Source organism: Coregonus lavaretus (genome assembly GCF_964263955.1).
Source record: "Coregonus lavaretus genome assembly, chromosome: 13".
NCBI classification, from domain to species: domain Eukaryota; kingdom Metazoa; phylum Chordata; class Actinopteri; order Salmoniformes; family Salmonidae; genus Coregonus; species Coregonus lavaretus.
Genome location: NC_140000.1, coordinates 38,327,601 through 38,340,107, shown reverse-complemented (window position 1 = coordinate 38,340,107; position 12,507 = coordinate 38,327,601). Strand labels below are relative to the sequence as shown.

The 12,507-nt window shown below is 38.7% G+C and overlaps 1 protein-coding gene across 2 annotated transcripts; it reads right to left on the bottom strand.

Annotated features, from left to right (window-relative positions):
* Positions 1 to 195: 195 nt before the first annotated feature.
* cdkn1d (cyclin-dependent kinase inhibitor 1D) lies at positions 196 to 10,856 on the bottom strand. Of its 2 annotated transcripts, none has more exons than XM_084176154.1 (3): positions 10,157 to 10,856; positions 3,986 to 4,488; positions 196 to 3,361 (listed from the first exon to the last, which is right to left on the bottom strand). In XM_084176154.1, the coding sequence occupies exons 2-3, from the start codon at positions 4,476 to 4,478 to the stop codon at positions 3,303 to 3,305; spliced, it is 552 nt and encodes a 183-aa protein (XP_084032280.1). In that variant the 5' UTR covers positions 4,479 to 4,488; positions 10,157 to 10,856; the 3' UTR covers positions 196 to 3,302. The 2 variants fall into 2 exon arrangements, with proteins under 2 accessions (XP_084032280.1, XP_084032279.1); XM_084176153.1 differs by having other exon boundaries at positions 10,741 to 10,856.
* Positions 10,857 to 12,507: the final 1,651 nt, after the last annotated feature.

Below are 12,507 nucleotides of genomic sequence, written 5' to 3'. Positions count from 1 at the left end.
ATATGTGTAGAATTAGTAGGCCTAATAGAATCAGTAGACTTAATATGTGTAGAATTAGTAGGCCTAATAGAATTAGTAGACTTAATATGTGTAGAATTAGTAGGCCTACTAGATTTTCCAGCTGTTGACACTGAAGATCATATTATTGTGTAAGGACATAGCAGATTATGAATGAAGACCAGTCTAAACAAACAATACTTTGTAGTATATTTATATCATTTATTTACATCTTTAATAATCTGAAACATACTGTAACAAATTAACATCAAAGTCAACAGTGCACCAAAAACCAATCATTGAATCTTCCACAGAAATGTTCACAATTTCAAAATTTGTAATTTCATTTTCAAACTATTACCAAACCAAATCAAAGCTAATATTCTGTTCCCATGTAATTACATTGTACACTTTGCATACATTAATCATTATTATCAAAAACGTATATGAGGATATTATCCATTCATGCATATAAGGCATACAATACTATGTTTTGATATACCTGCGATAGACAGTTGAATTAGAGCGAAGTTTCTTTTGGCACTGTGGGACACACTGTTGGCCAGGGGGGGATGCAGGACTGAGCAGCCCAGTAGCTCTATACAGATCTATGATCATTAACTTATCACAGTTCGCTTGCCAAGGGAATTCTGGGAAAACCAGTACAGTCAGTAATATTAAAACCTTGTTTTAACACTGTTGTAATACCAAGAAGCACCTAAAATATATTTATCATTTTGTGTCCGACCCAAACTATGATAGCCCATAGTCTGTGTCCCAGTTAAGCAGTGAAGGTTTGGTTGTTCTGAACATTTCCCCTCCCATGAGAGTAGCTCTATAACATCAGAAATATAGAATTATCTTGTCAATAATGTTTTAGTGCAAAGACAGTTCAACAATACACATAATCAGTTAGTTTTACCGAAAGGGCATTTATAATTATTTCCCTACAAAAAACGAGATACATAGTTAAAAATAAGTTAACAGACTTTTAAAGTTTTGTTTTGAACACGTTGAAAGACAGGCGCATTAAACCAACATACACATATAGACTCAAGTCCAAACACACAAAAGAACAATAAAAACACAATACAATTTTATTAAATAAAAACGGATAATCGATTCCATTTGTGAGGTGAAGTGTGTAAACGGAAATAAAAACATTCTGTTGACATGACTCTCTACAGCAGTTGGCAAGTCAATAGGGGAGTGTTATAAGGACCTCTTTGGTTCCAGACAAAAACCTTCTAGAACACAGGCCACTTTTCTGGCAATAGAACCTCTTTGATTCAGGGTCTCCGACATAATTCTGTTGCTGTCTATTAATAAAGTCCCTGCCCCCTATCCTCAATTCTGTCTAGTTCTGGGAAACCAGTCAAAGCAAAGCAAGCCAGAGAGCTAGAGATAACAAAGCCCAGGACTCCCAGAGGTCTTGAGTTTCCTCAGTTCTGCTTTGAGCTGGAATGGGCCTATCTCTCTGACACACTGACTCTTTTACCTGATGTGTAACTAAAGCCTATGGTCTGTACCCGCTATCCCACTGAACCAGCTATGAACAGATTTTTTTTTTAAATCTCCTGTAGTTTCCAACAAATATGTTGGAATTGTTTGTCATTTTTTATTTTGTAAATGTTTTTTCTATTCTTTTAACTTTTTTGTCAATCGCTCAATGAGGTAGGTAATCCAGATTATGGCTATTTGTTCAAACATGACACATTTAGGGACAGGCACTCCCTGTAAGACTGCTATTTTTGCCACCATTATTTACAGTATTGCGATGTGACTCTGGCTATGGAGAATGAATGACATAATGTTTGGAATGTAATGCCAATGGATAAATCTGTGATACTGTATATTAATCACAGGTATATCTGAGATGTATTTGGAGATGCTTAAGGCATGTGGATTTCTATGGCTATGTCACTTGACTCAAGCCAATGCTTACAGATGACTCACAAATAATATATTTTTTCTTTTTTTTGGTCAACTGCTTCAGTTGTCACAACAGTCTAGTATTTAGCACAGCAATATACATGTGTTACAGCTCAGCTCCTCATAAAAATAATCATTTACTGACAGAACTTGGAATGTTCCGTATGCATTAAGGATCCATGTACTTTTGTGAACTGCAACACCATTAGTCCAAATAATGTCAATGCTACATTCCCTTCATACAGAAAAGAGCCGTGTTCAAAACCTAGAGGCTGTCATTATACAAAGACAAGAGTAGAAAATGCTACATTGTTAAAAGGATTTAGCCAACAAAGCAAACATACAAGATATATTCAGTTTTGTTACCAAACAGTTTCCATTAATATGTTTTACTACCTTAATAAGATTTTTTTTTTTTTAAAGGGCTTTTATTTTATTCAGTTTTGTACTGAAATTTTAGACACATGTTACAGAGACGGTGGTGCCAACGGTGAAGTGTATGTCAGCCATAATAACAACATTTCAGAATTAACTTAAGCTAATTTAAGCTTTTTGCCTACTGACACCTTATATCACTCTGTAATAATACTCAAACCAAAAAGCTTATATGACAATTTAGTATCTTGTTAAGAATTTAAAAAATACCGTAATAATAGACATATATTGAGAAATATTATTACTCAATAAGATGTATCATTATCATTAAAAAATAAGTCCCTACCAATGCAGGCACAGCCTGATAGCCTAAGTGCTGGAACTTCACCGTTGACCTTTGCACCCTAGGCTAATCATGGTCACATTGCCAATTTGACCTGAGGTGACCCCGGGGCCTCTTACTCGTGTGGCTGATACTTTTACAGCCGTGGTGAAACTGAATACTACATGTGGAGTGAGGTCAGGAATAGTTGAACTCCTCTTATCAAAACTCTGAGAGAGGTTGTTAGAGAATGGGCGGAGGTGGTTGGGAGTTAAGAAATACTATACCAAGGGTTCTGTTGGAAGAAGTCTCTTACACCAGAGCCATTGAGGTTTTTTCCTGATGAATGCATTTGAATTATTTCACAGTATAATCTAAAGCTTAGACAATCATACAAGCTTAGAAAATATAGATGAAATACAGATATATAAATATATATACAAACATATCCATCATTTCCACTCAGAGATGTTTCACTCTGAGAGGACGTTAGTTAGCTTCCTTGTGTGGAAAATAACAAACAGAGTTTGTCAGGAGTTTTTAAGACATATTGTAGCTATGAGCTTTTTGACCATCAGAGTCACTACAAAAATCTGCAGAAATTATATATTCATCTTAATGAGGTGATTTCCAAACAGAGCGTGCCCACTGAATGGTGCTCTTTCTTGGGCTGTGTTTACTGCCGAGAGGACCGTTTGTGATGCATGGCCCTCCTCTTCTTCACGACAAAGAATTCTGTGGATGACCAGCAGAGAGAGAGCAGGTGTTAATTCCCATTCCCAGTAATGTTCTATCAGGGAAATAATGTTTACATCCCAAATGGCACCCTATTCCCTGTTTAGTGCACTACTTTTGACCAGGGCCCATAGGGTCAAATGTAGTGCACTAGATTTAGGGGATAGGGTGCGATTTGGGACGCACTCATCAAGGCTTATAAACTGTTTGGGAACATATCATAGGTAACACAGTGTTGTTGTAAGGCCTGTTCCTAACATAGTAAACATACAGTGCTTTTGGCAGCACACTGAGGTATTCACCGCTGTCACTCAATGGTTAATAACAGGTTCATATGAAGTTCAAAACAACCTGTAAACTTATATTATCTCTCTTTAAATGAAGACCTCTGGGCTTATGGTTGTAATAATAATAATAATAATAAATATACAAATGTATTAATTACTCTTATATATTATCATTATAACGATAGTCAAGTTAACCTCTGGACTCACTATTTTGTGTCAAAAAATGTGTATACTACTAACTCTCTATTGCCTTTTTTGTATGATTTTTGTATGAAGCCCAATAGAAGGAAAAAAAGGGGGGGAAAGTGCAGCAGCTCTCCCGTTCATTGACACTGACCTGTTATGGCGGCTTGTCTCCGTTTGACTGCTCCTGCCCTCTGACTGGCCGTCCTCTTCTCCTGCCTCTGGATCCTATAGCTTTCCCTGGTGGTCACCTCCAGGTACTCCTCTCCACAGCTGGACGACCCTGGAGACGATGCCCGCGCCAGCCTGATATTCTCTCTCTCCGCCCTCCACCCGGCGATGCCAATCACCGGCTTCCTCACCACGCAGCTGTGGTAGAACACCGGCACATCCTGGCACTTCATCTCCTCCCACTCCACGCTGGCGCCCTTGGCGGCCGGCCGGCCGGTGTTAAAGTCAAAGTCCCAGCGCTTGTTGGCTGACTCCACGCTCATACACAGGTGCCTCTGGAAGTCCTGTTGCAGCTGCTCGTGGTCCACAGGCCCAAACAGGTTCCTCCTCACCGGGGCCTGGGCCCTCCGCTTCAGCTCCTCCACACTCCCACAGACCAGCATGGCCACGTCAGACGATAATGATGATGACGCCATCGCAATGTCCCTGAGAGAGAAAGGGAGAGGAGAGGGTTAGAGGTGAGGTGTCACGCCCTGGCTCTAGGGACTCTTTTAAGTTGTTTATGTTTTGTGCTCGTTGTGTCTAGTCTAGTTTTGTATATCTATGTTGGCCAGAGTGGTTCTCAATCAGAGGCAACGAGTATCAGCTGTTGCTGGTTGTCTCTGATTGGGAACCATATTTAGTCAGGTGGTTTTCCCACAGTGTTTGTGGGATCTTGTTCCGTGTTGGTTTGTGTTTTGCACCTGTGGACGTCACGTATCGATTTGTTGTTTTGTTCGTGTATCATTTAATAAATAAGTATGTTCACCTTCCACGCTGCGCCTTGGTCCTCTATATCCGACGATCGTGACATGAGGTGTCTCTTTTTTCTATGAAGTGTGGCCCAGGTCACTATTGGTGTGGTCTAGGTTTAGGCTTAGGCTACACACAAACACTTATACCAACACACACTAAACACACAGAACGCCTGTTCTGTTCAGTGTTGGCCCTTTTGGGGCATCGTTGAATTTTATTTGATCAAATACACATTCCCTACCTTACCCACTTAGTAATTAACCATATGGAAAGATTCTAGATCAGCCCTCCTACTCTGAGACTCTTTGTGGATACGGGCCCTGATCAGCTTTTTTTAAATTAATAGGTTCAAAGTCACATAATTCCCCACAGTAATTCAATTCAAAAAGTGATAACAAGTAAAACATTATACAGTATAGGCCTACATTACAACTGCTAAAGTCTAGAAAATATTCATTAATATTCAATAGATCACATGTAACATTCTGAATTGCTGAAATAAATACCTGTTAGGTTGGTCAGAGTTGCCTTGCTGAGTCTATCCCCAGTCTATAATGAGAACTTCCCTCAAAAGTTCCCTTTTCTGACCTTTCTTATCAAAGTTAGAAACATCTAGATCTTTTTTTCTTATTATTTTGCCTCCTTGAAATACAGTTAACAGTCAGTTACCCACTATCAGGTTAGCAGTCAGTTACCCACTATCAGCATCAGTGAATGGGAAGGTACCACACTACAAAAGGTGCACCAGACAGGCAGTGAATCATTTCTGCGCCTTTGCTTATCTAAAGAATCGTGGGATTGAGCAAACTTTACAGAGTCTAGGAGGCAACTATAAAACGTCTGCATCAAAATGCCAGCCCCCTCATACAAAGAAATGCGCTTGAGTAATAGAAACCATTATTCCACATTGTGAACATTAGGTTTTATGCATCAGATGGACAACCTTTTCAGACTTTAATCTATAAAGAAAACTCAAAGAAACAGCCAAATTGAACTAAAACACACAAAAATATATATACACTACCAGTCAAAAGTTTGGAAAAACCTACTCATTCAAGGGTTTTTCTTTATTTTTACTATTTTTGACATTGTAGAATAATAGTGAAGACATCAAAACTATGAAATAACACATATGGAATCATGCAGTAACCAAAAAAGTGTTAAACAAATCAAAATATATTTTATATTTGAGATTCTTCAAATAGCCACCCTTTGCCTTGATGACAGCTTTGCACACTCTTGGCATTCTCTCAACCAGCTTCATGAGGTAGTCACCTGGAATGCATTTCAATTAACAGGTGTGCATTCTTAAAATATTATTTGTGGAATTTCTTTCCTTCTTAATGCGTTTGAGCCAATCAGTTGTGTTGTGACAAGGTAGGGGTGTTATACAGAATATAGCCCTATTTAATAAAAGACCAAGTCCATATTATGGCAAGAACAGCTCAAATAAGCAAAGAGATATGACAGTCCATCATTACTTTAAGACATGAAGGTCAGTCAATATGGAAAATGTCAAGAACTTTGAAAGTTTATTCAAGTGCAGTCCCAAAAACCATCAAGCACTATGATGAAACTGGCTCTCATGAGGACCACCACAGGTCACAATGGAAGACCCAGAGTTACCTCTGCTGCAGAGGATACGTTCATTAGAGTTACTAGCCTCAGAAATCGCAGCCCAAATAAATGCTTCACAGAGTTCAAGTCACAGACACATCTCAACAGCAACTGTTCAGAGGGGACTGTGTGAATCAGGCCTCCATGGTCGAATTGCTGCAAAGAAACCACTACTAAAGGACACCAATAAGAGGAAGAGACTTGCTTGGGCCAAGAAACATGAGCAATGGACATTAGACCGGTGGAAATGTGTCCTTTGGTCTGGAGTCCAAATTTGAGATTTTTGGTTCCAACCTCCATGTCTTTCTGAGACCCGGTGTGTGTGAACGGATGATCTCCGCATGTGTAGTTCTCACTGTAAAGCATGGAGGATGAGGTGTTATGGTGTGGGGGTGCTTTGCTGGTGATACTGTCTGTGATTTATATAGAATTCATGGCACACTTAACCAGAATGGCTACAACAGCATTCTGCAGCGATACACCATCCCATCTGGTTTGGGCTTAGTGGGACTATCATTTGAATTTCAACAGGACAATGACCCAACACACCTCCAGGATGTGTAAGGGCTATTTTACCAAGAAGGAGAGTGATGGGAGTGCTGCATCAGATGACCTGGCCTCCACAATCCCCCAACCTCAACCCAATTGAGATGGTTTGAGATGAGTCAACCGGGAGAGTGAAGGAAAAGCAGCCAACAAGTGCTAAGCATATGTGGGAACTCCTTCAAGACTGTTGGAAAAGCATTCCAGGTGAAGCTGGTTGAGAGAATGTCAAGTGTGTGCAAAGCTGTCATTAAGGCAAAGGGTGGCTATTTGAAGAATCTCAAATATAAAATATATTTTGATTTGTTTAACACTTTTTTGGTCACTACATGATTCCATATGTGTTATTTCATAGTTTTGATGTCTTCACTATTATTATACAATGTAGAAAATAGTAAAAATAAAGAAAATCCCTTGAATGAGTAAATGTGTCCAAACTTTTGACTGGTACTGTATATATGTATGAATCAAATAGGTAAAATAAGATTTTTAGATGTTCAACTTGCTGGGTTGCTTGGATGACCCAACTGCTGGGTTACAGGCATTGGGTCACTTAGTTGGGTTGTTTTCTTAAAAAAGAGCAAGGTTGAGTTGTTGATGCTGAGTTATTGAAATATGACCCAGCGGGTCAAATCAGAAGACTGGAGGCATGGCCTAGTAGGGACCTGGCTTTCAGATAGTTATTTTTGGTCACCCGTGATAGTAAATGTCATCTGTTCTGTTGTATTGTTATTAGGGGTGTGAACGTTAACACGTTTCAATGAAATTGGGATCTTTAACATTAAGACAAAATCCCTAAATGAAAAACTATGTTTTTTTGTTTTTTCCCCTACAAAATAGAAATCACTGTGCAGTTATCACAAAACATATTATTTTCCATGTTATGGACATCTAGACGATAGGCAATTAAGGCCTGGGGAAAGTTAAGTTATTTAAATAAAACCAGAGAGGAAGAGACAAACTTTAGGCAACTTTGGTTAATTTGCGAGGCATGCAAGACAAGACATTGCGAGATACAGATTACCAAGACATATACGCACATTTCTGCCTGCCCACTCCCCTCTCTCCCTCGTGCTGGCTCACTGGCACTTTCTCTCCGCTAATGATGAGAGTTTGTGTTCAGCCTTCAGTCTGTTGCGTGTAGAATATTGTAGCCTATTCATTGATGATAGGCCCTGCTTTACTGAAGTGGCGAGACATTGCAATCCAAGAAATTGCGAGATACAGCATTCTATTGCGAGATACAGCTTTTGATTGCCGATAGATAGGCCTAGTGCACAGTTTGGACTCTGTCTGCCTGGTGGCTGACCTGCCTATACTGTGCTCCTCCCCTCTCTCTCCATCCCTCGCTAGCTCGCTATGAAAGACGCAAGTGTTTGCGTTCTCGGAAGTACGGCAACTAATCAGTCTCCTCCGTTCCAAAATTACAGAATCTTAGGAGTCGATTCCTAGTGGAATCGAATATTGCACTGAGAAATGAGAGTCAACATGCAAGGAGTGGAGGAATCAATTATTTTGGAGTCGACTCTCCACCACAATGTCATCGTCGTTAAGAGTTAGAAAAATGACAGAGAACGGCAAGCAACAGCAGTGAAGTCCTGTATGGCAATACTTTGAGAAGTTAAATGAGAAGGAAATGCAAACTTTGCGAGGTGGAATTGAGGTACAGTAATGGAGGTACAGATGTAATGCTTAACCATCTGAAAAGGACACACCGTGAGTGCAGCTGCATTGTGAATTCACGTGGAATTTTATGCATTTTCTTATCGTTTTAACGGAAAACCGATAAAAAAAATGGCAGTTTAAACGTTAAGAAATGTTTCCCATTTGTCACATCACTAATTGTTATCCCATTTTAAGGTTGAACACTGACAGTTTTATAGCTTTAATGAGGCTTACACAAGTGTATGAGTTCCTCAAGAGCCTATGTATCAAAATGTTGGGATAGTTAGCACTTTGTTTCAATATGGAAATAATACTTTTATTCATTTTATATTAAAATATGTAATATGCTAAAATATTCAAAAACATTTTATTTTGCAGTGTACAAACTTGATGAACAGGAATGACACTTACTCTCACGGGTGGCCAAAAGTAACTATCTGAAAGCCACGCCCCTTATAGGCCACCCCTCCTGAAAACAACATTGACCCAGCTTGAATGTGAATAAAAACTAAATTAATAACCCATGTTGGGGTAATCCCAACAACCCAACATGTTGGGTTATTCAAGAAAGAATACAGCATTTGTTCTGTCCAATATTTACCTTGTGCTGGGTTACCAAATAACACAAATTAGGTTGTTTTTAACCAGCATTTTTTAGAGTGTAAGAATCTTGAGGAAAACAGGGGTGAGAGCCAGGGAAGCATTGCGCAATGGCCTGTCAACTGTTTTAAAACAAATGTACAGACTAAAACTGTGAGTTTTACATTATATTCGTTGCTCTCTAGCTATAGATACTGAATAACTTATATGAAGCATCATCATAAAGTGTATAGTTGGCCTAGTATGATATAGGTTAGGCCTACTATGCCAAAGATGCCCATAGTCTACATTGCGTTCATGACGCATTTTGACAAAATTCTTATTTGTCTGTTCAGTGAATAAAAACTATTTTCAAAGTGGGTTGAAAACAAGTTTTACGTTAAATCCTTTGATTGAAATACGTTCTTTCCAGTAACATATTTTCATGAACATAAAAACATTATTCTAAACGAATATAAACTGTCATTCCCTCTTCAGCAACAGCTCACCTCCTTTGAGTGAAAGTTGTTTGCGTCGAAAAAGTGGGCGCGGTAACTAGATCATTTACAACTCTCTGGAGTCCCCAGACCCACACAAACAATCCCAACCTCCGATAATAATTCTGCCCAACTTCTCCAAATAGGAGATAAGATGAGATACACTTTTAAACTCTGCCACATTTTAGGAGTACGGCACTCGATATCATTGCCAAATGTTAAAATAGATTCAAAGTAACGTTAGCCTTATTTTGACGATAACACAGCAGAAGTATAAAGCACAGATGACGCAGTTACATTCGCATACTGTTGGTCAATGAGATGCAACCAAAAAATATATACATTGTCACTAAAACCCGAACAGCACAGATTTGCCTATGATAAGCCTTTGCAAAGTCTGAAAAAGAATAACCAAAACGTCTAAAATGTTGCCAATGTGTGACAGTCACTTCTCTTACCATCCAATTATGCAATCAATTCTGAAATAATGTTGCGATTCCTGATGCTGGGTCAAAAATGACGCGCCTCACCGAAGTATAGACTGATGCTCTTCACTGCCCACGATAAACTAATATCACTTTAAAAGCTCCAAGTTATTGCGCTCCCTTGTCCCCTTATATGATTTGTTTGTTCCTATAAGGCAATAGGACGTCCTACCGCCAGAAGACTTAATCACGTGATAATCATCATAACAATCGTGTCTTTGGAGCTGGACCATTGAACTGGACCATGCCCAAGGAAAACACCTTTATGCAATCAGTCGATTCCTGATGTCTTCAAATCAATTTCATCCAATGACACAAAGGTTTGGTACAAGTGCGCATCCTGGCCTTGCATTCTTCAATACACTCAGAAAAAAGGTGCTATCTAGAACCAAAAAGGGTTCTCCCATGGGGACAGCCAAATAACCCTTTTGGAACCCTTTTTTCTAAGAGTGTCGGCTAATGCAAAATCTGTCATGCAATACAAATAATCTTGGTATAGACTACTTTCTTGAAATCAACCAACACATTTTTTATGAGTTTTTCAATAGATTTCCTACCTCGTTTTCATTATAAGAAAGTTTTGAAGTTCAGTTGTAAGATTCGAACTGCGCGCAAAGACTACTTGTTGCACTGTGCCAGAGTTGTCCTCTCTCTAAGTAAAATATCTTGGCACAGGGGACCCATTTACCCAGCTCTTTTGAATGTGACACATTCTCATGTTGGTATTGCATCACGTTTTGTCTTGGTTCTGTTCCAAGACCACAAGTCACGTTGAATTTCAACGTGAGCTAGTCAACCCTCTACTCCATTTTGTCTTTTTTTCTGCCGATTCATTTCGGTACATTCATCTCCCGTTCGAAAAGTTCTCAATTGGATTTAGGCACAAAATGTTTTTTTTGCTTTGCGCCTTTTTTCAAAAAGTTTGACCTATATTTGAGACAGTCAGATTACTATTTAGAAAAGTAGGTTACATATCAAGGATAAGGATGTTATTATGTTAGTCTAGTTAGTCTATGTTAGTCTATAAGGCTATCTATTAGTATTAGTCCTAATTAACATGAATGACGTATAGTCCACTGTAGCTCAGTTGGTAGAGCATGGCGCTTGCAACGCCAGGGTTGTGGGTTCGTTTCCCACGGGGGGCCAGTATGAAAAATGTATGCACTCACTAACTGTAAATCGCGCTGGATAAGAGCGTCTGCTAAATGACTAAAATGTATTCTAACATTAATTACGATTTTAGTGTAAATAAACTAATATTTAATTAAAAACATGTACAAAGCTTTATTAATACATTATTATTAAAGTAGGACATATGGACAACAACAAGGCTGTGTTTACACAGGCAGCCTAATTCTGATATTTTTTTCACTAATTGGTCTTTTGACCAATCAAATCAGCTCTGAAAAAGAGCTGATGTGAAAATACCTGATGTGATTGCTCAAAAGACCAATTAGTTGAAAAACTATCAGAATTGGGCTGCTTGTGTAAACTGCAGCCAAAGTGTCATATTATTATTGGTGATTTATGTCTTGTTATACCTTTAATTTATGTGTTTAGTCTCCTGGTCTTACACTCTCACAGAGAGATAAATTATGTCAATAAGAGACGTTTGCTTAGGCTATACAAAGTTGTTAACCATTTCTAACGACTTAGTTAACATTTCCAGTGAATGAGTGAGTGGAAGATTAGTGATTAATATGATAATTACATTTTCATCATTATTCTAACTAATGTGCTATCTTCAACCTATAAACATTTCTACATCTAGAATTCAGCACATATCTCCCACATATGATACATAAGCCTACATGAAGTACATTGAATGAACTAACTTGGTTTATAGCCTACCTAATTAATAGATATAGCTAGTTGTCCTTGTATAGGCTACTTACATCTCTGTCCAATCCTTTTTTTCCTATCCCATAAACGTTATGTTTGTGATTCAAGGCTAAACTGTCGATAAGATATATGTGTAGCCTAGGCTACACAGTCCAGTTTTAAAGTAATGTATATGGTGTCACTATTAAAGTAATATCTCCTTCCTTGTTCCTTTATTACATACCAGTGGATCCCCTTCCACATAGGTCCATTCTCCTCTTTCAGTTATTACATAGGTTCTGTCATTCTTGCATGGCGACATCATAGGGACTGTATGTTCAGGGGCCAACACCCAACACCACTCCTCAGTCTGAGCTGAGGTTGTTCCAGGTTTACAGACCAACAGCTATTGCTATTTATACATCAGCTGATGAAATGTATAAGACATACAGTATGACTTTCCCACTGAATTGTTTATTGGCAACCCAAACATTGCAACTAGA